Below are 27,726 nucleotides of genomic sequence, written 5' to 3'. Positions count from 1 at the left end.
TTTCCTAAATAGAGCAATACATTTCTATTTGGGTCAATTGATTGGCTTATTGCTTACTCTTCAATACGGAAAAATCCTGCCTCTATATTTATGACACATTAACATACATGGATCAGAGGCGAAAGCCTGGGTGCCTTCCGTACGCGTTGTAACGGCGCTCCTTGCACTCGCTACACAAAAAAAAAACCGGATGGCTCCCAGGCTACTGAAGCGACTACTATAACGGTGAAAAAAACACTGAAGTTCTAGGAGCTGCTTGGTTAGTCAACATATTGATTACTGTCGCCATGGATCAAAAGCGCCACGTAACAGCGAAAAACGGCGAACTTCAAACAACGCGAAAACCTCATTTTACCATATTCTGCAAAATAAGCTCATCGCGAAGGTAAATGCAATTGGGGTATATAGCTATGGCTTTATGGTGGTAATTTTAGGCGAAACACTTACAGCATATAACATGAAACCATCCGCGCCCGAAATGTCAGAGTTCTTTTGGACGATCAATCTTCCAGCCTGCACTTTTCAACTCATTCTTCCACCTGTCCGATCTCTTGTCTCTTTATTGTCACACCGCTGACCTGATACAATGCCCCAGTCCTCGTGGGTATATTCAGTATCAACTTTTATATCAGCGAAACAGATTTGACGCGTGCATTTACTAAATTAAATAACTCTGGCGTGAGTCACCGCAGGTATAGCCTGGCACCCAAACCATCGTAGGCTCTCCGATATATCTACGGTGCAGGGAGCACTGTTCGCCTGTCCAGGTTTTTGGCGCACGCTGATTTCTTATGGTGTCGACATAAATTGGCTCGTCTAAGATACAATAATTAGACAAGCTGGCTGGAAAAACAGCATGCAAGAAGAGGTCCACGTGTACGTTTCGCAGGACTGCGGTCGGTAAAACACCCCTAAGCTGGCCTGTTTGGAATGGTAACCAGGCTACACTATCACTAAGTGTACCTCTAAGTTCCGCGCGGCAAATTTGGCTCAAATAACAAAATGATGGTGGAATATAAGGAGGTAAGGGAGGATGGGAGCGTCACGTCCACACCCGTCCGTATGAGGGACCAGTCCGCGGCGCCGAGTGTTACCTCCACCCCGGCGCGGAGGCACGGGGACGTCTCCATGAGCTCCAGCCGGAGCGCGACGCCCAAGCGGCGGACCAGGACCACGCTGGACGGGAGGGGGATGCGTGACGCCCCGCCGCCGATCGTCGGGATTCTCGGCTGTGGAGAGTTCGGGCTGGCCTTGGCGAGGAAACTACTCAAGTCTGGCTACCAGGTACGTACTACTAGTAGTATCCAGAACTTTTTTGATTATCTGGGTGAATTTTTTTACCCAGTCAAAGATGACTGATTGGAAATACATCACTGTGTGTGTGTGTTTGTTTGTTTGTTTGTGTGTGTGTGTGTTTATGTCTCAGTATTTGTGTGTCTGTCTCTCTGTCTGTGCGTGCATTCGTGTATATGGGTTTGTTTGACCGTAGGTCAATATTGATTTAAATCACTCGACGGCGTCTTCCCCAAATGTTTATAAACGTTCTTTTTGTAGAAAAAGTGAAATGTCTATATATTGAAAGATGGAAGCCATCCTGGCTACATAATAAAGACGTCATATTAAAATGCTGACATTGATAACGATATAGGTTAGGGGTACTTGTAGTAAACAATCTCCAAGCAGATGCTACGGTGAAAAGGCAATATCCATATTAGTCTGAGGAGTGACCATTACTATTTGGTGGCTAATGGTCACTTCTCGGGCCAATGGATACCTCCTTGCCACCGTGGGATCTGCTCGAGCATTAAAAACACTTCGTCTTATAGGTCATATTGGGCACACGTGACGCCGAGGCCATGAAGACCGTGGTGCCGCTTGGCGTGACGCTCACCACGCGGTACGAGGCGGTACTGCAGGCGGAGGTGGTGTTCCTGGCGGTCCGCAGGGATCACTACGACCAACTGGGGTTCCTGGCGGACGCCATGGGCGGGAAGGTCCTGGTGGACGTCAGCATCACCAGCAGGTTCAACGACGGTGGGGAATTTTTTTTTTTTTTTTTGGGGGGGGGGGGGGAGTACATTCTGAATAGCGTCATCAGGTTGATAGGTCAAAGGAAAACAAGACTTTTGAGATTTCAGACATCTGGGGAGTAGACGTCTTTTTGTAGTATACATTTAGCCTCTAACAGGCTTCAGAGGTAGCTGGAAAGAGTAGAAATTGTCCAAATAGACAGATGACATGGCAGGGGAGGGAACTGTAAATTCATGTTTACCTTCTATTTCTTTTCCAAACACATAAGGTCAATGACCTGGATCAGACGTCTGTCACCATGGTAACTGGTGCTGTAGTACTAGTAGATACCCTGTGGTGTTGGGTTACATTACGTAGCAACACAGAGCTGGTTGGACTGGTACCATATGAATGTGTTTGAATTATGAGTAGTTTGTTAGACTAGACCATACGATGTACGAAGGTAAACATTATGCATAAGCTTTGCAACTGTTATCTTCAAGGCCAGCTAGCTGAATATTTCCTTTCTCCCTGTCGTGTCTGCAGGCCTGCGTTCTAACGCGGAGTACCTGCAGTGTCGGCTGTTCCCGTCCTGCAGGGTGGTGAAGGGGTTTAACGTCATCCCGGCCGCCGCGCTGGACGCCGAGCTCATGGACGGTCCCAAACAGGTGCAGCCCGACCTCAATGCAACCTACAGGACATAGCAGCATCTATGCCTGATGTTGCATCTATGGTCTATTCTTGATTTTAACGATTCTTCTTCTTCTTTCATTTGAAGCAGCCGGTTCTGCTGCCTTTCTTGGTGTTCGCGGGGAATGGTTGAGTAGTTAGATTCTGCCAGTGAATTCTTTTTCAGAGAGGACGAAAGAGGCTGTTCCAATCATAGATCGTACGCGGGAAAAACGACTGTTGCCTAACATATAGTGTCCTACTTTGCGTAACTTGGTAGATTACCAAATTACCAGAATTGATTGTACCAAAGACTGTATCAACCTATATCAGTCTCAGTGGTTCGCCTTTCTTGTCATAGGAATCTGACAGCAATACTGTATTTTAATTGTAACCTCAACGTATATATATTGTCGACACCAATGTTACCTCCAGGTGTATATTTGTGGGGATGACCACCACGCCAAAGCTACGGTCACCCACATCGTGTATGACCTGGGGCTCATTCCCGTCGATCTGGGCGCGCTGAAGTCTGCGGGACACATCGAGACCATCCCCGCCCGCTTCCTGCCGTACTGGGGCCTGCCCGTCAGCGTCGGCATCTGGCTCTTCATCGTCATGTTCCTGTACGTCATGATTCAGGTACGTCATGATTCGGGTACGTCATGATTCAGGTACGTCATGATTCAGGACGTCGTGATTCAGGTACGTCATGATTCAGGACGTCGTGATTCAGGTACGGACCTGGGAGACGTCCTTTTTTCCAGATTCGATCTGGAAAATACCGAGTCAAACCCCTATCAATCAAGTAAAACCTAATCTCAGCCCACTCACTTCGGAATACAAACATACAAACCTACCATGAATTAGCGCCTCCCAAAACAATACTTGTAAAATTGGTAACTTTACCTGACTTCAGTTGGGGAGGTAAAAGGCGGTGGAGGGATGGGCTTTGCTTTCCAATACCGTGGCACAACTCACTGCCCCTACGGTCTCAAAAAGGCTGTATGTGTTTTAATAGCTACCTTTACATATACCTGTATGTCTTGTCTCTCCAGGACATAATCCGCCCGTCCGTCTCAGACGGTTCGAACGAGCTCCCCCGCCTGCCCCTATACCTGGTTAACCGCGTCCTGGCGTTCGTGGCCGGGACCTTACTGTCAGCGGCGTTCTTCCCGGACGTCTTCATCAGACTCGTGCGCATCTTCAAGGTAACAGAACACACTTTTCACCCTGTGGGGATATCTATAGTTGACATGTGGGGGTGAGAAATTCCATGGTGCATGCTGAAACTGCAGACTTAAACCTGATTTGTAAGGAGTCAGTCGTGGCGTCTTTCGGGGACCAATGTTGCTCTGTTTCTTCCTCTTCTCCAAATACATAAGGTCAATGACCTGGACCAGACGTCTGTTACCATGATAACTGGTCCTGTGGCAGACACTGTGGTGTTGGATCACATTATGTAGCAATGGCAGGACAGAGTTGAAGGGCTGGTTACCATATCTACGTTTGAGTAATTAACAGAGTTGTAGTTTATTGGGCTAGACAATTTGAAGGTAAACATTATGCATTTGCTTTGCAACTATTACCTTTCTAGTTAATACCGTGTTCCTCTACCTTTAAGGGTTACGGATACCGCGATTTCCCCTCGTGGCTGGGGGAGTGGCGGAAGGCTCGGCGGCACATCTGTCTGGTCGGGGTGATCATCTCAGCCGTGCACGCCGTCATGTCCCTCACCATCCTCAGCCCCACCTACTACCCAGAGCTGTACGAGAAAACCTCCAACCGCGGCGTCCCGTCTCTTGGTAGGGCAACATCTGATATACCTTACCTTAGACCTTAGTTCCTCCTGTGCCTGATGGCATATCGGGCTTCCTTATATTCACTATCTGATATACAGTAGGACTTAATATCGTTGTTTCAGCTTTCAATATCGTAGCCACCAATGATATAACTTCCTCCAGGCCTTCCAATGGGGGTTCGGATCGTAGAATTCGGTAAAAAAGGAAGAATCGTTGGCCAGGACAGTCAGTTCGCAGGAAGGTTAATTTCCCCCTTCGAAGGTAAAAAAATGAACTCTGCGGTAGCCAGACTCCCTTGGCCAATTATTTTCCTATCTGGCTAAATTTTACTTCTTTTGAACCCACGTCGTTAGTCTATAGTATAGGAGACTCGATATGCAGAAGGTTATATCAGCCCTCCTCAAGCTGTAGTCGTCTCTCCCCCTCCCCTCCAGGTAAGATGGTGTGGTCAGGCGAGGCGTTTGTGTCCATGGGCGCGGTGTCCCTCTCAGCGCTGCTGATCCTGGGAGTCGCCAACATGCCGGCCGGGAAGGAGAAGCTGAACTGGCGGGAGACGACCTTCCTGTGGTCTAACCTGGGGACGGTCGCGCTGTTTACCGCCACGTTCCACGTCGTGTTCCTGGGGATACAGGTCTACCCGAACGGATCCCTCTACAGGTGAGATCTAGCCTGAATATTTCACGCTTCTAACAACCCTTCCACTGGTACATGGTCAGGCCAATCGTTTACCTGGAGGCTTGACGACCAACGCCTTCAAGTCAGGAAAATTGCGAACATCTAAATCCTGTTGTTTTACACACATGCTCTAACATGATGTTGGCGCGGCGATGACTAGTAGTGAGCTCCTATTGGACTGATTTTGATCATTGTTAAGATTCCTGAGCTCCTATCAGTACTTAGTCTTTGGAACTTAGTAGTATGGCCACAAGTTCCGTCCCATACATAAACAGTACAGGTACTAGGTAGACAATGAAGAAGGATTTTGACTATGATCATGATTTCCAACACGAAGTAATTCAGCTTACCCAAATCTTGAAACTGCATGTCACTGCATGGAAAAATTGATCAGGTCATCACCGATCCTGTTATTTTCTGTAACCCTCCAGCCTGTTCACGCTGCCGGTGTCTCTGATCTCCCTGTTCCCCCTGGCCGCCGTGGTCCTGCTGAAATGCGTCACGCTCATCCCGTACCTCCAGAAACACGTGCTCAACATCCGGGACATGCTGCAGGGCAGGAAGAGGCTGGACCATGGGGACGAGTTCGTCGAGTGCGTGGTGGTGAACCTGTGAACGAGAGCGCGGCACCTGTCCCTGGTGCTGAAATCGCCTTCAATAGGCTACTAGTATTTCTACTATTATATAGCTTGTTCGGTTAATGCCTTTGAAAACTCACCTATATTTCTGTCATCTGTCGACCTTGACTTCTTACTTGTTCATACCTGCGCGTTGTTTACTGGTGTCGCCACATTGGCATGACGTTTGTGCAAGCGTTGTTGTATACAAACTAAATTCGCATTCAATCGTTATGAACATAACCTATAATATTAAGTTAAAACGAAAAATAGGACAAAACCTAGTTGAATGACTATCGCATTGTCAACGCCGAAATCATGGTATGCTTGAGGTGACCATTATATAGTCATTTAGTTAGTTTGATATATTCAGGAATGTTCTAAAAAGCGCATCTTCACTGTATTTGTACTGTTTGTGGTGTTAAGTTTGTGGCATTCGAAAACATTAAAGATAAAAGCTCTAACATGACACGTTACCGTTGTATGAAGTAGATAATTATGCCAAGCTGTTGAATTCTGTTGTTGAGTTTATCCATTTATCACGTTACAAGTATGTTTCCTTTTGAAATGAGAAGCATGTTGTGTTAAATATTAGAATGAAATACAAACGATAAAAGCTCTATAATGACACGTTACCGAATTCGAGTTAATCATGTCAATCAGTTGAATTCTCTTGTTGAATTTTATCCATTTATCACGTTACAATGTGTCTCCTTTTGAAATGAGAAGCATGTTGTGTTAAAGCTTAGAATGACAGAAACATTGATGCCGACATTTGGCCTGGTGCCTTTTTACCTATAGAAAGTGGTAATTCTACCTCTTTTCAAGAATGGTCATCGATATCGTTCTTTCAGTGAAGCCACTTGTCATTTTCAGTCGGACAACACGTTACAAATGACCTCCTTTTCAGCAGGAGTAGTAAGACGTGGCGCCCTTTTAAGTATCAGTCACACCTGAGTTAAAATCTGTCTCACGTAACCACAACACGCCCACTGAGGCTTACTCGCAACGACGGAAAAGCAAACAAAAAACAAACAAAAAGCACAATCCATGGGCGGGGTATATTTTGATACGACCTAACGGACGTTGCACACGTAATCGTACGGATCTCGAGACAAAGGATTGACCGCACAAGTACTGTAGCTACTAACTGGGTCCAGCTTTTGGAGACTGATTTCTTGAATAATCCTACGAAAGGTTGGTAACATATTTACCTTCCCACCCCTTAAAACAACACATGGATAACCACATCTTTCCACCTTTAAATTAATCTCTTTGGCCAATTTCTACTCTTTCCAGCCGCTTCTGAAGCCTGGTTTAGGCTGCTACTTTGAGATCCCACAGTGATTATCCGCTCCACCTACACATAATAGAACCCTGTGGTGCGCAACTAACGAGAGGTTAAAGGTCATACCTCTCAGCCTCATTCCTAACACTGTAACAACAGTACCAGCTCGCAGGTTTGACAGACGACACGGTAACCACATACAGCTGATCCTCGGTCTAACCTACGTACGTACGGGAGCTTGTTCTTCAACTACTACTAGATCGCGATCGCCAAGAGGTGAACGAGTTCTTCTTTGTTGTACCCCGTGTGTTCTGTGGTCGGTAACTTCTGAGATTTGTCGCTTGAGGCCCTGAGATTTTTACTTTTAGCTGAAATTCTTGTTTGCCAATGGCGCCCCCGCTGGGCTCACAAATAGACGCCTTTGTCGTCCATAGCCACACCTGGTAGTGTAGTATTTGTGTTCTGGTTTCAAAGTGACAAGAACGTCCTATCGGTCGCAGTACTTAAGCTAATTAGACAGGGAGTGGTCGTAACTTCTTTCAACTTCTTTGTTGTGACTACGTGTGACCAAGGACGTTTAGGATATCTATACTTAGGTCGTCTGGAATGATTACTGTCACTGAAAGTCACATGGTTCTTTGTCATCATTTACGAGTGTAATTTTCTTGAAATGTTGGTTTGCCTTCTCTACACGGGACTCAATATTTAGTCAATCCACAGTCCTTTTGGTGTGGTCATCCGTGGCCCGGTCTTGATATCTTGGGATTTTTGAGCAGCAACAAACATACCTCATTATTAGCGTCTTTAATACCTACGTGATTTAACAGGCCAGTTTCCGACTGTGTGAAGCGTGTTGAAATCCACTTCGACAAATTTCTAGCATATTTTGGCGCCCACGGGCGACCAGAGGGACACCGAGGTCCCGTGGGACGTGCCACGGGCTGTGAGGTGAGATAAGGTGACGTGTGTGGTACGGTGTCGTTCTGAGGGTCAGAATTGTCGGTAAGTCTTGTTTCTTCTTGTTCCAGGGATATTTGTAAGGGTTTGACACAAAATGATAGTGCAGTGTAAGAATTACTAATGGTGGAGTGATGCAAGATATGTTTTACATAGGGCAGGAGACGGGCGGGAGGGGGTGGTGGTGGGTAAATACGAGTACTAGATATAGGTGATCATATATGATTCAAAATCCTTCTGACCCTACTCGTTCAGTTCACGAAAGAGTGAACATGGGAACCTAGGATGGTACCCAGGCTTACGCCTTGATCATAGGTAAACAAGCTTGTAAATTAGCACTACAGAACAGTTTTTTCACATGTTCTACATGTTGTTGTGGTCGACGTTAAGTTCACGACGATCTACGTGCTTAGTCTTCTTCTTAGGGTTTTTGTTTGTGTAAACCGTTTTATGCCTCATTTTGGCTGTCGACATGTTGTTGTGACGTTAAGTCCGCGACTTATCTACGTGTTTAATAGTCTTCTTAGCGAGTACACAACTAATATCGACTTCAAGAACATAGTCACTGTGTCAATTACTGTGCAATTTAACTAGAGTCGCAGTGTTTTCTTGTAAACGATCTGTTACAAAAAAAAGCAATGACATTGACATTGACCAACTGATTCGCCTTGACACCGGAAGCTACAAGCTGGATCATCTTACATAAACTTCGAGAGAAAAGAGGTTTAGGGATAATGAACATGAATTATTAAAATAGGGCCGTTGTTTGCTTTGATAGATTGTGAGAAAACATCCGTTGCTCACAAGAAAAATAGAGGTACCAGTAAAACGATTATGGATGACGTAAAACTAAAGCAGGAACGAAACAGAGAGACAAATTCTATCATCGTATCATCTAAATACGTTTTTTAATGTTTAAAAACATGTGATGTGATATGACATGACATGACATGACATAAAAATTTTAAATCTGATAAATCTATGAGCCTCTGGACAAGTAGATCAACTGTCTGTATCTGTGCATATAGTTATATGAGAAGGGTTTGTTTATGTGGCATCTGGAAACGGAGATCTCGGTCACGACCAGGCGTCCCAGCGGACACGGCCTGTCAGCATACACTCCACAACCCCGGTCAACACTGGGCAGTACTGATTTGATAATGCGGATGGGCCAGGCGGTTGGCATCCTCGGGACACAACAAAGCTGATGCGGGCGTGCGAAGAAAAAGAGTTTGGCGGAAATTTGCTTTCATTAAAACTGAGGACAGGAATGCTGAACAAATGACAGAACACACAGAGCATAGTATACTCGTACCAAACAATTAATTCTCTAGTTTTGTTCTTTCACATCTTCTTTGCCTTTGGAATGGAAGACTTGGTGGCGCAAGTAAGTCTACTAGTAATTCGAGCCCTGCTTCCCTTCATCTGGCATTTTCTTCTTTTCCTTTCGACCTCTGTCATCCTTGAAGTACATAAACAGTATACTGTATAGTTGTGAGTATGGTCGCAAACCTTTTCTAACGAATTAACGAAATTGATGCCAGTGTGGATGCCATCCATATGATCATGTCAGTGTGACCTAACCGCTAATAATAACATGCTGAACCAAAACTAACAAAACCAATGAATTTAAAGGAATTTAAAAAAAAAGAAACGTTGTAAAAAGTCTGGAGTCGCTAGTCTCTGTTTGCAAACGGAACGACTGTGTATCGAACGGTGTTTACCAACCATTGCTTCTAGTGGAACTTCAATTAGCAACATGTCTGAGACCAGGAAAACATCACGGACCATTGCACAGGCTAGTCTTTGTTTTTGTTCGGTTGGAGCCGACCGTATCGGCCGATAAAATCGGCAGGGAGGCCGGAGTTACGCACAGGGGCTATCGTTTCCCGTGCTGATCAGTAATCGACCGATCCGTGCCGAGTGGGCGTTAATTAAATGCACGTTTCCCGAGATCGAGAGATTGCGGTGTTGGGTCACGTTCAACCCTCGATTAGCCTGGATGCCAGACTGTTTCCAGAGCCTACACCGACCAGCTCCGGCGCTCCTGTAGGATCCTGTAGCCTCTACCAGGCATAGGAAGCGGCTGGAAAGAGTAGAAATTGATAGACAGATAACATGCCTGGGGAGTTGGTCCGCACCCGAATGTCGCATGGTAGATCCTCGGCTACAGGGCCAACATGCCCCCAGGGAAATCTTAGACATCTTACCACAGCCCCTCATTGGTGAGCGATGACAGGTTCAAGTTTATTTGGGATATGACCCAAGGTTAAAATATGCTTTTAAGGTGAGCACTGCATCCAACAATACTGATATATGTTCAGCCAGGATTGCCCACTTGCGGCCCAAATGAGTTGAGGCTACAATTGCTAATCTGTACTTTATAAAGTTTAACGTGGTCGCATACTTTTGTAGGTCGTCGCACGATTTCGATGTCGCCCTTTTTTAAGCAGGCTGTGACAGAATCAATCGCCCGACATAAAGGTGTGACACACTGCATCAGTTTGCGATCGCAAGACGATATTACGACGTATGTGACCGGGCCCTTACCGAAAAGCTGATTATGCACGGACTCGAGTTGTTCATGACATCTTTTTTAATAACCATCATTCCAGGAACGTTGGGGATACATGTACTACGGTACACCACATTAAGTGAACATGGGGGACGAACAAAACTCTCTGGACCACGAGTTCGCCAACTACACCACGTGCCACGGCGCGGCCCGGATCGCCAACGCCAAGAACAAGCCCCACATGGCGCTGTGGACTCTCATCTTCCTGGCTGCGTTTGGGCTCTGCACCTGGCAGATAGTGGACAGGTGAGATACATGCAGCTCCGTTCCATTGTTGTCTACCCTGGGAGCCAGCCTAGTATCGGGCAGTAGCCGTTAGCCGTTTCCGAAGAGCCTTGCCTTATTACACCAAATTATCGCGAAAGGGGGAGTTGAGTGAGCTAGTATAGAGTTGAGCCAAACTGGAGTTGCCCGGCCCTACTCTCTATTCTCTTGGCTGTCGAAGGAAGCCACGAAGTTTTGATCTTTTCTCTCTTCCATGCAGGTTCAACAACTATTTCGCGTACCGTACTGGTACAGAGATCAACGTGCAGCTGGAGAGCGAACTGACGTTTCCAGCGGTCACTATCTGTGACTTTAACAGGTGTGTGGTTTCCTATATAGGTAATATTACTTGCGTGTGTGCCCGTGTGTGTATGTGTGTGTGTGTTTGTGTGTGTGTGCAGTATGCGTTGACGTCCAAAAATTTACCCCATTACTTAGTATATTCTAGACACGCCATGTGGTCAGATTAAGAGCGTTTAAATCTATAGGTTAGCTACATTAATGCAAATTAGGAAATATGTTCATCTTGTGTTTGACAACGCACATGGACGGAGCCTTAACTGTAGCATTTTTTTTAGAATCCGCGGTTCAGGTGTGACGGAGAACGACCTAGCGTATCTGGGAGCCCTGTACCAGATCGCCGCTTTGGTGAGCGATCCGGTCGCTCTTCGCAACCTCAGCGAGAGCATCGACTGGGACGCGTTCAACGCGTCGGCGGGGCTGGTGGAAGACTTTCCCGGGTTCGTGCGACGGAACGGCTTCGTACTGGACAACGTCACGCTTGCCGAGTGCTCATGGCGGGGGAGCAGGTGTTACGCTGAAGTACGGTCACGCCACATGAAAAATCAGTACATTTTGATCTCTGTGTAATCTTTATGTTGGAATAAAGTTCAACATTTTACTATGGTTACTACCAACACAGATGAACTTTCATGACATTTTGGAACTGATCAGAGTCTAGTAGATGTAGAAAAGCTCAGTGTATTTTCAGTACGATTTGACGAGTTCTTCGTCTTTGACGAAGGGTACAGTGTGGTGGATACTAGTACTACCTGAAACGTCTGACCATTTCCAAAACCTAGCTAAGTCGCGATCGGGCGGGGAAAAGCTTCAGCAGTCCCGAAGAAAACCCGCCCCAACCGCGATAGACTGAAAACCAGGCTATACGAATATACTAGTATGTAAGTGTATCATACGCACACGGGTACAATAACATTGTGTAACTCTTTTTTTCAGAATTTCACCCACGTCTTCACGGAGTACGGAAACTGCTGGACCTTCAACAGTGAGAAGAACTCCCCGCTGAGGCAAACCTCACCCGGGGCGGGCAACGGACTCAAACTCATCCTGGACATACAGACGGTAATGTAGAGACTGCAGGGGTGCCAGAGTATATAGTGCAATTTGTTTCGGGTGGCACTTGTTTAACTTTAAGGGGATTTTGCATGTACTTCGTGCTCAGCAGTAGACCTGGGTGGTAGGATGTTATATGAGGTTCCAAGAAATGTGTTCTTACTTGCATACCAGTAATGCCAGAGTAAGTTACTTCATACAATCGTACTTAGTACTAATCCATTCTGTGATGTAAAAGGCTATGGGACCTTTTCCTTGTTTCATTACCAACAGCATGAGTACACGGAGGACCCCTTCATCGGGAACCTGGAGTACGGCCTCGTATTCCAAGTGCACGACCAGTACGAACCGCCCCGCCCGGAGTTAGTCGGTACTGCAGTCGCGCCTGGCAGCCACACCTACGCCAGTACCTTCCAGACACACGTGAGGCTTTTTAATACAACTTAAGGTGTAGATTTTAGCGTATGATGATCTGTGGCTCAAGTTGGTTAGGGGGGGATTCGATATGTACTCGTGGTCTTCCTATGACAACAATGCTCTATTGTACTACGTACGATATCACATCTTGTAGCTTAAAGTAGTGCAATATAGTGCAATAAATCTGGGCTATTTTTGATGGTATTTTGGTTATATTTTTACATTTTTCACAAAAACCCAAGACTTAATAAAAATTAAAGACTCCTTGTAATTTCTCATATCAATTTTGGTCATTAGGTCAAAAACCAGCAGGCGCCATGGGGCCAGTGTGACCCGAGGAAAGACCAGAACTTTTTGAAGTACTTCGACAAGTACACCCTGGCTGGCTGCCTGCTAGAATGCCGCGCAGAAATTGTAGTCAGAGCCTGCAATTGCAGACCTTTGTATTATCCAGGTTCGTATCCAGTTAATGTCTTGTGTTGTGTTGTGTTACAGAATGTCATCTTATATATAAGTAATATCTTGTAGAAATCCTAGCAGTCCAACAAGCCAATTTTCAGATCCCGTCCAGAACTAATGGCTCCCGTAACAACATAATTAGACTCTCGGAAATTAAATTCTTGCGAGACTAACTATCTAACAAATATATCTTGTTACCTTGTCTTACCTGTGGTGAGAGAATAAGGTGTATTTTCGTTGTCTTCTTCCATTTCGTAGGTGATGTGGACTACTGCACAGCACTGGAGCTGACAACATGCGCCCTGCCAACCTTAGGTAGGTTCTAAAAACTCTCTGTGCATTTACAGAACTTTGGAGCTGGAACTTTGATATGGAGATGTACGGTCTATAGAATTGTTTGTATTGTATTCACTAGTATTAGAGGGTTTGTCAATTCTCTTCCTGACGAAAGAGTTAGAGGGTATTAGCTTTTTTACTAGTAGGGGGATTACTGTATTGGTGATTGTACCTACGTTGGAATTGTGTTTGAAACGTATTTTGGCTGAAAACAGATAACTCTCAGTAAAAACTATTCTCCCAAACATTTTTGTTCCAGCTACGTTTCTGAGCGAAACTAACGAGTTTGACTTCTGCGGCTGCACGGTGCCGTGTGAGTACACCTCCTACTCCTCACAAGTGTCGTACGCTGGCTACCCTTCACTCAAGGCTGCAGAGTTCTACGAAACAACTTTCAATTATAGCAGAGGGTACATGAGGTAAGGTCCATCAAACATTTGTATTAGTGGTAGTGGTAGAACATTTGGGGTTTAATCTCCAAGCCGATCTTTTGGTGGCTGCAAGACAGTATCAAATTGGCCAGGCAGTATCCATTTGCCGAAGTACCCGAAGCCTGAACCTCTGTTTGGAGAGTAGTAGGGAAAAGACATAGTAGTATTATAAACGTGACAATATGCATGTGATTAGTGTTAGTGTGTATGTGGCTAAGGCCCCACCCTTCGGTTTGTACTTAGGCCATGTTGATTTGATTATATGGATGACATCCGCGCGCGCATGAATTTTCGGCCGTTTCCCAAAAAAAAAAGTTTTCAACCATACTGTAAATCGTGCAAAAAAGTTGCTAAATGAGCAAAATATACAATAAGTTGCAAGGAAAACATTTAGAAACGACACCAATGTCGTAGAATGCCAAAATCAAAGGAAAAAAGACAAAAATGTAAAGAAATGAATTCGAAGAGTAGATTATTCGCCATAACATATTCTGTGCCATTTGTTCAACCTTCATGACCACGTATATTTCATAGTGAAAGCAACTTTTTTTTTTGTCAAAACTTTTTTTTATTCGCACGCTCGCATCAGTTTTCGGGTTCCCAGAGGATGTCATCCATATAATCAAATCAACATGGCATTACGCTGCATTTTCACCATTTTCTCAGTACGAACGTTGTCCTACTGGACGTGTACTACCACGAACTGAGGAGTACATCATGGGAACAGTTCAAGGCAGTTGAAGAGTCCGGACTGATCAGTAAGTATTCTGTATTCATCGTGCGAAATATAACTAAGCCCATAACCTACCAGACACATTCAGCACCAAGGACAGGGCCGTAACCGTCGGTTTGTAACTATACTCAGTGACAAATTTTGCACCACTCATTTAGTTTGACTTCACTGCTTAAACCTCTGTGCTTATATGAAATCTCATATTAGTTCTCATGTCGCAAGAAATAGGAAGATCTAATTAAGTCTTTTGGCATTTACCTTTTGCCTCAAAAACATTTGATCATTAAAAAATCATTTTGGTACTCATTTCATCGTTTTTGAGGTGAATCTAGTAGTCACTAAAATCTCCGAGGCATTATCTACTGTGACGTTCCTTACCCTGACATTGACCTATACACTTTGACCTCTCACACAGGTGACGTAGGAGGTCAGCTCGGGTTCTTCATCGGTTGCAGTGTCATCACCTTGTGGGAGTTCTTGGAATATCTGGCCCTGAAGTTTTCGGCATTTTTCCTATTTTCGAGCAAACCCTCCAGTAAAACGGCCACCAAGGATGGCGTGAAGGTGGATAACGCCATGGTGTTTGAGAACACAGCGGCAGGAGATGCAGAGAAAACAGAAATCACCGAGCTGTCGACGATACGAACAACGTCCAATGGGGAAAAATCAGCTGTACTTGAAATGACATGACCAGAAAAATCTGTGACTGCTGTGCTTTGGATACGATATGCTATCTAGCTTTCAATCAAAGACTTTTATTTAGTTGCTGTAATTTTGTACAGATTTGATATATATACATGTATGATGAAAAAAGATTATAAAGTAGACATTCCCTCACAACTTGGGTCACAAAAAAAGCATTCCACGAAAAAGTATGTTGTTTATTTTACCATAATGATTGTGCTAGTGATATGTAGTACCGCTCTATGCACTATTACATCGGTTTGTGGCAGCATGTACGTTTGTACAATAAGTCGTCTAACAGCTTCAAACGAATACCCTACTTGACATTATGTGTGTTCCGATCCTTTTAATAAACTTCTCAAACACCCACTTCATAAATAGTATACATGCTAATGTCATTATTCATGTGTATGAAAGAAGTGGCGAGAGTAAAGGTTATTTTTGGTGAAAAGTGGGCAAAATAAAAGTTTTGTATTTTTGGTTTGATAAGAACAGTGTGTTACACAGTTTTTAGTACATCATGTGGTCTTGTGGGTCAATCGGAATCGTAGTTCCCGTATCGTCTTCCAAAGCTGCGTTGACGTAGCCCGGTTCGGCCGACTTTTCCTGGTTCCGGTGATGACGTTGCACGACTCTCTCCTCCAGGGAGAACCCCATCAAGTCCTTCCGGGTTAACATGCCGATCACGTGATTCCCAGAATCCACCACGGGAAGGTGGCGCATGCCCATGGAGCGGAAAATGATGTAGGTGCGATGCAGCGAGAACTTTTTGTGCACCGAGGACGCCGATTGGTTGACGTACGGTTGCTACGAGACAAAAGGGATTATAGTAAATAAATATTCCTGTTTCAACCAGAGCAGCTATTTTCCCAACAGAAGATTTGGACTACTGAGAGACAGTAACAGAGATGCTGTGTTAGCTGGACCATTGATTAAGCCAAAGGATGGTTATACCGGCTATACAGATACAGAAGCTAGTGTATTACGCCGAGGGACAGTTATACTGGCTATACAGATACGGAAGCTCGTATGTTATTACGCTGAGGGACAGTTATACTGGCTATACAGATACAGCTGCAGATACTAGATATACTAATGCATGCTGGTTACTACAGAAAAGTAACATTGAAAGCTCTAATCCTAAAAGTGTTCATGTGATACTTGTTTAGACAGATCGAAAGGTATAGCTCCTTCAGCAACAGAGCTAGAAGATGGCTGCTTAGAAATCAAACGTATAGCACCGCTGGTGTGAAATATATCAAAGTTTACAACCTGCGAGAGTCATTCAGCACCAAGGACAGCACAGCAATTGTTGTTCTGTAAAAATTCTGTCCTGATTTCTACAAAAAATTATTTTCACTGCACTGATACTAGACTGATTCTAATCCTTCAGTTATGCATATTTTGTCACTGTGTTTTATTCATGTGCAACATGTTTTCCTTCATCGACTAAACCCAAAAGACCATCTTGTTCTCCGCCTTGGTCATGGCATCAATGCTCTGCTCTGTTAGCTCTTTGAGAGAGACATGTCCGTTCATCATCATGGTTTGCTGCCTTAGTTCGGATTGAAGTTTGGACGTCAGCCGTTCCTCTAGACTGAACCCCATCAGCGTTTTCCTGGTTATAACGCCGAGCACATGATTCCCAGAATCCACCACGGGTAGGTGGCGCATGCCCATTGTTCGGAAGAGGACGTAGGCCCGGTGTAGCGAGAAGTTGTCTCTGACGCAGAGCGATGATTGGTTGACGTAGGGTTGCTGCGGACGAATACAACAGTTCTGGAATGTTATGCGCCGCTACGTCTGCCTGTAGCGGCCTCTTGTCACGTCACTTGTTGCGACGAGATTGGTCTGTAGTCTCAAATCGTCGTCGTACAGATCTGGACCGTCAGTCATTTCATGTTCTCGCAAGAACTCGTCGATCTGACTCGTTGGCTAGATTATTGAATGAGCGAAAGCATTCGTAATTTTCTCGCAGGCACAGCACGTTCTGCCGACGCGCTGTCTTTCTTCAGTGCAAATTATGTCGATTGCTTGGCCTTGGCATTGTGCTGTGACAGGTGAGACTAAATGTACGGATCTACGTCTGCCTGTCGTGGTCTCTTTGCACGTCACTCGTTAAGATCTAAGTCTGTAGTCTCAAATCGTCGTCGTACAGATGTGGGTCGTCAGTGATTTCACGTTCTATCTCGCGAGAGCTCATCGATTCGACTCGTCGGCTAGATCATTTGTCATTTTCTCGCAGGCGCAGTACGTTCTGCTGACGTGCTGTCTTGAGTGCAAGTTATGTGGATCAGGTGGCTTTATGCTCTGACAGGTCAGACTAAATCATTCACGTGCACCGTGTGGTTTGATGGGTAAAATCATGACGTAGCGTGCTGAGGGTGATCAGTGAGAGGTGAGCTTAAATTTGAAGCGACAGTCGCATTCAGAAAATCACTTTGAAGATAGCAGGGTGCATTGTCCGTGCAGGTGTGTCCGTGTGAGAAAACAGTGCAATTGTTGGAAACAAAATTTCATCATGAAAACATAAAATTCCATATGCAAAAGACTGATAGGCTAGAGGGAGTGAGAGAAAGATGTCACTACAGCCAATGTCTAAAGCGGTATTCCTTGAGAAAAGACATTTGACTGTGTCTTCCCACCTTGACATAGCAAAGCAAACATACAAAGAATCGTATACAGCATGCAGTTTCATTCATTTCAGAAATGTCTATATTCAACATTTTAACTCCTGAAACTGTCAGAAGATGTGGTAGACAGCTAGCCATGATGAGTGAAGGGAATATTTTCAAAGTTTGATTATGATTTGCGGAGTCGTGCTTACCAGGTTTACAAACTGTGTTCTGTACTTGGGGTCGGTGCAGTACTTTGTCAGTAGCTTGTCCAGTTCACCTGGGTCTTGGAGCTTGTGCACTGCCACCTGTACAACATGTTAACAACAGTAAAAATTCTATCATTAAATCTCCACCAGTAAAAACAAGAAATAGGATAGAATGGATTATTAGTCGTACGATTGTCTGATGTAACTGTTAAACTGTTTATATTTCATACTATGATCATACATTTCTGTTGATATCCATCCTACCATCCCTGCAGGTAAGCAGAGCCTGACAATCAACTGACATATAATTTTAGTACGTACACTCACTTCCAGTCACTGCTCAGGACAAGATACATACATACAGACTCCATTGAAAATTTGCTCTCGTCTGATCTTTATTTGCTTAAGCCAGATTATCTCACCACGTTGTAGTCCAAAAGGGTCTCCTGGTCAAATGACTCGGTCACGAGCTCCTTGGTGTCGAAGATCTCTTCATGTAAGAGTAGAACACCCAGCTCCATTCTACAGGAGAAAGTGTCATAATAACATAAGAGATTTCAGACTTCTTGGACGTGTTTGTGTGTCTGCGAATGTAGTGCAACTGTATGGTATGGTGATACTTTCTGACCCTAATACTACTAGTCAGAAAGATGTTACAGTACCTTGTACCTGACAGCCATCATGATAGAACACATACCTGGTGATCATTCCATAAAAGGTCGGTTCCTCCCCAGGAAGTTCGGCATGTACCACTGGGTATCCGCCGTGGGGGGTGTCCAGGAGCAGCTTGGCGATGGTCGACACCGGTTCAACAAGGTGTACCATGCGTACTGGGCTGGACATGGCGTCCTGGGCACAGTGCAACTCCAAATTCAACCTGAAAAAAATGTTATTTAGAGTCTTTTAGACTGTTCAAAAGGTTGTGGCAATCTTGTTGGCACAGTGGGGTGTGCCATACAACCATGGTTATGAGTAGATCAGCTGCGTTCGGGGCCTGTTCGGGGGACGACTTTGACTCAAATTTAACTGAAATTCGATTTGCATGGAAAGGAATGGCCTACATCTTGTCAGACTGCTCCCAAACGTCAGCCAGCCTTGGTTAGCTGGTTGGTGGTCGGGGAAGGTTCTGAATGTGTGAGAGCGTCTTAAATCACACTCACCTTTTATATTGATGCATTTTTATACTTGTTGTTATTTACCATGTAAATTTTGATATTGTATATGATGTTGTATATGTGTTTTTGTATGGGGGAGGGCAACTTGTAAAGGTGTGTATGCACCTGTTTTGCCCTCCCTTTCACTTTGGGAAAAATTGAAATAAACAAATAAACTCACGGTTCGTCGCCGTCGTGCATGATGACGGGCTCGGCGTCCAGGAAGGGGATACACTTCAGCTCCAGCAGGGCGTGGTAGATCGGGTGCGTCACGAAGTCTCCCACCCACTTCGCCACCATGATGGCCACCATGATCAGCAGCAGGAACTGAACGTCATTCGTGATCTCTATCTGTTGGGAGTAGACAATATATATGTCAGGATACGTAGAGACTTCGATCTGGTAGAACCGGCGATTCTACTGGCAGTGATCCCAATTGGAGTCTGTAAATTCAAATATGATTCGTGTCACTTTAGATCAATGGATTGACTTGAAAATTAGGATTTGTGAAAGAGAGACCATCCTAACACATTAACAGCATCTTGAATCGGAATCTATAGTGGTAAATTCTTTCAGATAGGAGTCTATATACTGGTACATGCAACCTTCTCATTACAGATTTCGCCTAGCAATAACTTCTGTTTTACCCTTTACCTGCACATTGGTCAACCATTACCACAGCCTTGAACAGTGATATTTCATCTTAACACATGTTGAAGTATGATTGACTTACCATGATAACAGTCAGTGACATGGTGAGTCTGGACACGCCGCCGAAGAACGAGGCGGCCCCGATCAGCGCGAAGGCCCCCGGGTCCATCCAGGCCCAGAACTTGTTACCGTCCGCGTAGTGCACTCCGAACAACGTCACCAGCAGCTGGCCAATCACGCGTCCGTACAACCCGCCGATAAACCTGCCAATCATAAAGGACGTTCGTCATAACCATAGAGCCGGTTTTACACTTGCAATGTGGCAAGATGGACTTGTGGTTAGGGTTGTTGACTCGGAATCTGTAGGTTCTGAGTTCAAATCCCTGACAGGCTCCCCTGTTGTGTCCTTTGGAAAGGCACGTTACACCTATTTCCTCACTCACTCAACTTCAGGTGAAAATGAGTACCTAGCTTCAGTTAGGGACGTCCTCTCAGATGTGGATCAAACCAAAATACACCTTGGTCTTAAGTTATTCTATCAGTACAAAAATGATGCGTTAGTAATTTCCAAGCAGATTCTTGGGGACAATGGGAGTCTATATTGGCCGCCTGTAACCATTGGCCGTGTGTAACCATTGGCCGCCTGTAACCATTGGCCACCACTAGGGAAATGGTAACTCCCCCTACACTTGAAGATTAATGCATTACGTCTAAAGGTGGTTTAACAGTGAAACCAAACGTACAGCATCGGCACTACCAGTCCGCTTGAGATGGCGGACCCCGCACACCAGCAGGCCAGGGTAAAGTAGATCGCCAGGACCGTCAGTAGCGGCGCGTAGTCAAACTGCCGGTGGGTCTCACGCGAGAACAGGTGGTGAATACCCTCCTCTCCGGTAACAAACATCAGGGTGGCGACTGAAATGAGATTTGAAAATCTAATGTCAAGTTTTAGACAAACTGACGTGACTGAAAGGAGATACGTTAAGCAGAAAAGCGTTCTTAAAGAATTTCATACAGTGAAATGCACGTACAGTCAAACCTGTAAAGTCACCTCTTCAAGCTGGCCACAATATTCAGCTCTTCACAGTCCCCAATAATTATTTTTTCAGTAGGAACAATCTGGCCAAGAGTGTCCAAAACCTGTCCAAAAGACCACTTTGGCTCTGTCCCCTGGGTGGCCTTTTTGGTCAGGTTTGACTGTACATACCTACCCAAGTATCTGAGTTAAGGCGTAAGTACCTTGATTGTAGGTTGTTCCGTTCAAAGACTCTGTTCCGTTTCCCTCCGGTTGCGGACATGTGTGTGTCTCCACCTCTGACAGCTGTTCCACGTCCAGACGGGACGTCTCACTCAGACAGGAGTAACTGTGAAGAGTGCAGAAAACTTACCCTTAAATGTTTCTATGCAACAAAAATTGAAGTTTGTAGAAGATGTAAAATAAGGTTTTGGATGCACATGACAGAACTCACGTGTTTCCTGTCACCACTGCCTCTTCACACCTCACAGGAGTACAGTCAAAGGCAGCAGGTAGGAAGACTGCTGCTGTAGCCATCAGGATCTAAAATGCATCGAGAAATGGTAGATTTTAGACTTCCTTTTAAAGTGTTTTGGGTTTTGTGTGAATGTATTGGAACATTATTGTATGATCATGTGGATATACCTGATAAAATTACATCATAGAATGGATGTTATTAATTGATTGTATCATGTAACGTATTACACCATGGTTTATGTTTCATACCTTAATTACACAGTACCCATTCCTGGTGATCTCATACCACGTCCTACTACCCAGGTTACACCAAGTCACAACCCTGTCAAACCCAATTTTAATGCATTTCAGTTTTTCATCATTAAACTGTATAATTATGTTGTGTCATTTCAGCACTGGAACCAAACATGCAACCCTAACCCGACCCCAAACCTAACCGTAACCATAAATAATCCTAAGCCAGAGTTACCCTAATCCTAACTCGAACTGATGTATACCCATATCCAAACTAAGGCGTTACCATTGGATTATCTTGAAAGTTCATCTGTTTTGGTAATTATCATAGTAAAATTTGATCCATGCATAATGTGTGTGTTGGAATAAAGTTCAACATTTTACTATAAGGCCATACCATGATGAGTACAGGCTCGGCCATGCGCAGAAGTCTCTTGCCGCAGTAGGACGAGGCCTTGGCCAGGAGGAGCCGCCGGAAGCGGGCCACCTTCAGGTTCAGGAAGTTGAAGAGCGATCCCAGCATGCCCCCGAGCACGCCGAGCACGAACGCCGGGACGAAGGCGATGATGTTCACCGCGATCTCAGACTTCACCTTAGGTTATAAAACAGAAAACAGGGAGTCAGAATCATTGAGGTTTCTTTTTTTATGTCGCCAAACCGTAGTGATTCTTCTGTTTAAGGCCTGACCACAAAGGTATACATTGTAGAAGTAACATGTATATGCCAGGAAAATTCGATACTGCGTGACTCTATTTTGTTGTGTTTAATGTTATTCCTGTTGGGATATTTCATCTGTAAGATATGTTGAAGTCATCCTGCATGTCTTAGCCAGGTCTGCCGCCGAGGAGCCCTTAATCTCCATGACAATGTTTCCTAGTAAAGCAGATGACACACCATTCACACAGCTGGAGGGACCTGTCCTTGGTGCTGAACTAGCCGTGCATAGTACAAATTCCTGAAAAATTGCTCGAATTTTTACAAACTGGTTACATACTATACTATGAGACTTGCCACTTAGGTGTTGCCTAAAAGAAGAAAACATTGCGTATATATACCTGGAAAATGATGTACTTCTCGGCCTGAAACAGCCCGAAGTCGCCCTTGTACACGAACCCCTCGAAAGCGGAGTTGAAGAGGTCTGTGGTGACCGTGGCGACCATGCAGCAGAAGAAGATCTGCCAGGACAGCTTCATGTTCCAGTAGGAGGACACCTCCTCCATGGCGAACAGCAGCCCGCCCACAGGCGCACCGAACGCCGAGGCCACGCCGGCACCCGCGCCCGCCGAGATAAAGTTTCGCCTGGAACAAAGACAACAAGCCAATCAGAGATGGCAGACTTCACACGCTTACCTATACTGCTTCAAGTTCCATCCCGTAGACAAAACAGTAGCAGTCATAGAACGTGTGCCTTGTGTCAGTACTGGGAATCACAGAAACACACACACACACTTGCATGTAAGGCGTGTTATTAGACTCATTAATGCTTTAGAATTAATATAAAGGAATACATATCAAGATAAGTACTGGCAGGATAGGAGAGAAACGACAGGAACATGAAGGGAGAACCCAATCACCCAATAACAATCACCATGATTCAGGAGGTACCAACCTGTCCTCAGAGTTCCTGAATCTCGAAAAGCACGGAAGTCGGAGCCCTAGCGTACCGGACCGGAACTGCCCCAGCCCGGCACCTATCATACCCCTTGAACAAACGGAAGAAAAAAAGACAAGACTGGTTACTATATATAGCTATGTCTCATTGCTCCACCATAGTTCAAGGAAAATATTCGTTTTTAGTGTTTTGTACTTTTAGCAAATTGAAGAACATTATGTAACATGTAACAGAGATTTCATCATCTTTTGTTTCAGAGTATAAGTTTATTATTAAGTTGTTGTATTGGACCAAACATTGCCTTATTTTGCTGTCTCACCCCATATGAATCATGGGTCCTTCCGGTCCGACCGGCAGCCCGCTGGCGACGGCGCATGCGCAGGAGATGAACTTGACCATGAATGTTTTGATGTTGAAGATCTGGTGCACGACGGTCCCGTTCAGATAACCGATCAGCTCAGGGAGACCAGACCCTGCTGCTGCCGGGGCCAGGAACTGGCGGACAGGGTGGAGATGTTATAATAATGACTCTGTATCTGTATAGCCTGTATAATTGCCCTTTGGAGTAACGCACCAGCTAAGCAGGTACACGGCACAGCAGAAGCTGTTACGCCTAATCTTTGCACATCTACCGGTAACTGTAAAAGTTGTCACTTTGAAACAGAATACTTCAATGTCTTACCACGACCAGTCCAGATCCAACGATGACTAGAGCGACACTCAGTCCGAGCACCCAGCCCCAGGTCAACAGCAACTGGTCTCCCTGTGCACAAGGGGAGACAAACGGTCAAGGTTATCAGTTGCTCTTACTTACAAATGCTTATCCAAACAAGATTTCAGACTTCCAGCAAGTGTTTTGCGTTTTAGCGAATTCATTGGAACAACCAAGGAGATTGTATGATGTACTTAAATGGGGACAAGGATGATAGAATCTGTGCAGCTGTCTGACTTTTTAATCTCCTGTCATGTGGCCTGAAGCAACCTTGTGGGGACACGATACATACAAACGTCCATTTCCTGTACTATTGAGCCACCCAGAACAATACTTCCGACTTCAAATTGTGTCTTAATGTTGGCCTGTTTTCTTGTTTCTTTTTTTTTCTAATGGAATGGATTCCGTTGCCAAAGAAACATATACGCATTAATACACGCACTGTGATTACACAAACACACAGACCTTAAAAGCGGTAACAGTACCTCTAAGTACAGCCTGGCCTGGTCCCATTTAAGATTTGCGAGCACGTCGATGACCTGATGTAGCAGGAAGCCGGTGAAGCCGACAGTGAACCCGATCATCCCCATCATCACCCACCGGTCCCAGTCCAACCTGTGTGCACAAACATTTTAACAACAACGTTTCCGTGGTTACAGAGCAAGCTGCTAGGGGGATCGAACCTACAATACTTTTTCTCACAATCTAAGCATGTCCAGGACAAAAGACACAAGTTCTGCTGCAGTACTAAGGAAAGCTACCAGGAGGCCCACATTTGACCTTGGAATTTATCTTCCCTTGACCCACCCACATAACAAATATCATCACAATACATACAGCCCTTCTTAACTAATCATGTGGAAACACAGACAGGCAGACACACACACAAACAGACCTGACACACAACACCTCCATTTTTACTATGTAAATAGCAGTGTTCGACTCCATACACATGTACATAGGATGAGATCAACGAAAGACCACGTCAAAATACTGTATGGAGGCATTTGACCTGGAATCACCAAACAAGGCAGCGGTTAGGCTGAAGATCAGTGTTTGATATCAAACAGAAGGTTTGCATTCAGCATACACCTTTTTATTTACCATCGGAACACACAGAAAAACAAAAATATACCTGGCTGGCAACCAACGAAAATTTACGTTCTGTAAGGAAATGGCCAATCAGTAGTAAACAAATTAAAATCCAGTTATTATATGTGCCCACTAAATACAACTATCTGACATTTAAATCTCGGAAAGTATTACAAAGTGATAATCATTATTACTGTTATTTTCATTGCTCAAGAGGTCGGTATTGGTAAATCGTCAGTATACATTTCTTCCTACCTGTTAGCCTGTCGCTTGAGCCAGTTCTTATAGACGACGGAGTGTGAGGGCAGGTAGTCCAGACTCTCGTACTTGGCGAGTTCTTCCCTCTCCGCCTCCGTGTAGTGATGGTTGACGTACCGGCTCTCGAACTCTCGTCCGCGGGCGAAGAAGCCGCCCTCGTTCCCTGACGCCAGGTTGGTGTCGTCCTCTTGCGGAGGCGGTCTCTGGCTAAGGCTGTACGTCTGTCTCCGCATGCTGGAAAACTGACCGAGACCGCCGGGTTACTTAGTTCCAACTCGATCACTGCAAAAGTTTACTACCGCGGACGAATCTCCAAGCATGCGCAGATCTCTTGGTGGCTGCAAAGACAGTATCAAATTGGCCAGGCAATTTGCCACTCGAATTGAGGGACGTTGGTGTAACAAAAGATACCAGTACATAAAAGAAAGCCCGATAAAGACGCCTAAGAACACGTCAAAATAAGCCGAAGCCTAAACCTCTTCTTGTAGAGTAAACGAGGGCTCTCTTTTAACCCCTCTAAGACGCCGGAAGCCTAGTGAATGGGCGTTGCCTGTTGGTTCTTGTGAGTAACGACCGCAGGATTGAGGACACGCTGGGTCAATAGAGGACACAAAGACCGTGACAGGTGAACACAAGGGGCTGGTTTAGTCTTAGTACTCGTGAAATCGACCGATACGGTCTACTCCCATTGTGTAATTACTGCACAAACTGCGCCCGACAGGTCATTAGTGGAGGCGAAGACAAGTTCGTTCTAGAGGTCGAGCCACTAGTGGCCGGTTCTGAGACCGCGACCTCGCAGGGACTGTGTTGGTAGACTAGAGGTCGATAGACTAGCGATATAGGGACTATGTTGTAGAGTAGAGGACGGTAGACCAGTGGTACAGGGACTGTGTTCTAGACTAGAGGACGGCATAGGGACTATGTTGTAGACTAGAGGACGGCAGACCAGTGGTACAGGGACTGTGTTCTAGATTAGAGGACGGCATAGGGACTATGTTGTAGACTAGAGGACGGCAGACCAGTGGTACAGGGACTGTGTTCTAGACTAGAGGACGGCATAGGGACTGTGTTCTAGACTAGAGGACGGCAGACCAGTCACGGTAAAGAGGTTGTACTCGGTCTTCCTGTCCCACCCTCCACCCACGTGTTGTATCGGTAACCATGCGGATAATTGTTACTACTTAAACAACCCGGGACGTTCACTTTTGTGCATGTGTTCACTTCCCTTTGTCTTGTGACAAATTACCAATGACTTGTCGACTTTAGAAACAAGCTCGTGCTAATTGAAGGTCACCACTGCGATGTTACAAGTTGGGCAAAATACCCATCAACCTATCGCCTTAAACTGAAGAAGAATTTAAGATTTAAATGTATTTTCTAACACAAGAAAAAGTTGGACTTCCACAAATTTGCGACTGTGTGGCGTTAGTCTTCATCATGAATAAAATAAAACGCTTGTATGATTCAAGCAAGTCCAATTACCACATTGAAAGCCTTCTCCACAACGAATTGTACAGTAGCTATATATACTAACAGTTATATATTGCCTCATGTGTTCATGTGTAACAAATAGCAAGATAAACAAGTGTCCATATTACGTTATGAACGTTACCGAGGCAGATTTACGAACATGAATAGAACTTTATGAATCTATATTATTACTAAGTATAATAATGAGTGGAATGTCAACAACTATTGATGGGACTGATTCAATAACACGTATAAATTAACCCATTTTTCGCAGAGTTTGAGGCCGTCTGGAGTCAAAAACAATCTACCCTGTGAGAAAAGTCCACACGGAAGTACTTGTAGTAAAAAATACGTGTCACTTCAACTAAACTTTGTACAAAACACATACTCTTTGTTTACGTTCTACGATGCCAATGTTTTAATGAGTAAAAAAAACAACATACCTTCCTTGGTTGATGTCTTAATAAGTACTGGAAGATGTAAAAGGGATGTTCACAGTCTTTTGTTGTTGTTCCAATCGATGTGTTTACGTGCGCCAAGACGTTGATGCCAACGCCCTAGAGTTCAAAGGTAAGCAAACAGGGCTCATAACGTGCACCTGTCGATGTTAAACTTGGCAAGTGTAACGGTCTTGTGTTTACACACCTCAAGTTGGTGCGTAGAAGTACCGTTTGCGAGACGTTTGTTTCCAATGGATTCTGGCGTTAATATATAGTAATAAAAACTCTTAAGTGTTTTTATGTCTCCGAACGCATACACATGGAGGGTGTTCTTGGTTAGGGCTGACTCAGAAACTGTCAGGTTCTTGATGCAAAATGCAAAATTCCCCTCGTATACGAGATGCAAATAATAGCAAATACATTTCGTCCCATTCTGCCTAACTATTAGTTGTAACGAATATTTTACAGAATGACATCTATTTTTATTACACACTTAACCCAAAAAATAATTAAAAAA

General features: G+C 44.7%; 3 protein-coding genes across 3 annotated transcripts; 2 read left to right on the top strand and 1 right to left on the bottom strand.

The window, feature by feature from the left end:
• The first annotated feature begins 448 nt into the window (after window positions 1–448).
• Window positions 449–6,029, top strand: LOC109467781 (metalloreductase STEAP3-like). The gene is made up of 8 exons (XM_019765832.1): window positions 449–1,284; window positions 1,827–2,034; window positions 2,557–2,678; window positions 3,115–3,321; window positions 3,738–3,890; window positions 4,304–4,484; window positions 4,916–5,138; window positions 5,588–6,029. Exons 1-8 carry the CDS (start codon window positions 1,003–1,005, stop codon window positions 5,769–5,771), a joined length of 1,560 nt encoding a protein of 519 aa, XP_019621391.1. The 5' UTR covers window positions 449–1,002; the 3' UTR covers window positions 5,772–6,029.
• A 1,185-nt stretch (window positions 6,030–7,214) lies between these two features.
• On the top strand, window positions 7,215–15,761 carry LOC109467815 (acid-sensing ion channel 5-like). Its single transcript, XM_019765886.1, has 11 exons — window positions 7,215–7,337; window positions 10,634–10,839; window positions 11,078–11,176; window positions 11,436–11,679; window positions 12,094–12,219; window positions 12,484–12,633; window positions 12,925–13,081; window positions 13,345–13,401; window positions 13,682–13,841; window positions 14,520–14,611; window positions 15,002–15,761. The coding sequence occupies exons 2-11, from the start codon at window positions 10,679–10,681 to the stop codon at window positions 15,274–15,276; spliced, it is 1,521 nt and encodes a 506-aa protein (XP_019621445.1). The 5' UTR covers window positions 7,215–7,337; window positions 10,634–10,678; the 3' UTR covers window positions 15,277–15,761.
• A 324-nt stretch (window positions 15,762–16,085) lies between these two features.
• Window positions 16,086–25,579, bottom strand: LOC109467840 (chloride channel protein C-like). The gene is made up of 16 exons (XM_019765927.1): window positions 25,297–25,579; window positions 24,435–24,564; window positions 23,920–24,000; window positions 23,557–23,732; window positions 23,235–23,327; window positions 22,681–22,924; window positions 22,023–22,217; window positions 21,369–21,457; window positions 21,139–21,263; window positions 20,643–20,814; window positions 19,982–20,162; window positions 19,430–19,599; window positions 18,792–18,971; window positions 18,517–18,616; window positions 18,098–18,193; window positions 16,086–17,028 (listed from the first exon to the last, which is right to left on the bottom strand). Exons 1-16 carry the CDS (start codon window positions 25,530–25,532, stop codon window positions 16,720–16,722), a joined length of 2,577 nt encoding a protein of 858 aa, XP_019621486.1. The 5' UTR covers window positions 25,533–25,579; the 3' UTR covers window positions 16,086–16,719.
• Between the last annotated feature and the right edge of the window lie 2,147 nt (window positions 25,580–27,726).

The sequence above is a fragment of the Branchiostoma belcheri genome, unplaced genomic scaffold, assembly GCF_001625305.1.
Source record: "Branchiostoma belcheri isolate BF01 breed outbred unplaced genomic scaffold, Haploidv18h27 scaffold19, whole genome shotgun sequence".
NCBI lineage: Eukaryota > Metazoa > Chordata > Leptocardii > Amphioxiformes > Branchiostomatidae > Branchiostoma > Branchiostoma belcheri.
This window is presented reverse-complemented; position numbering and strand designations above follow the sequence as displayed.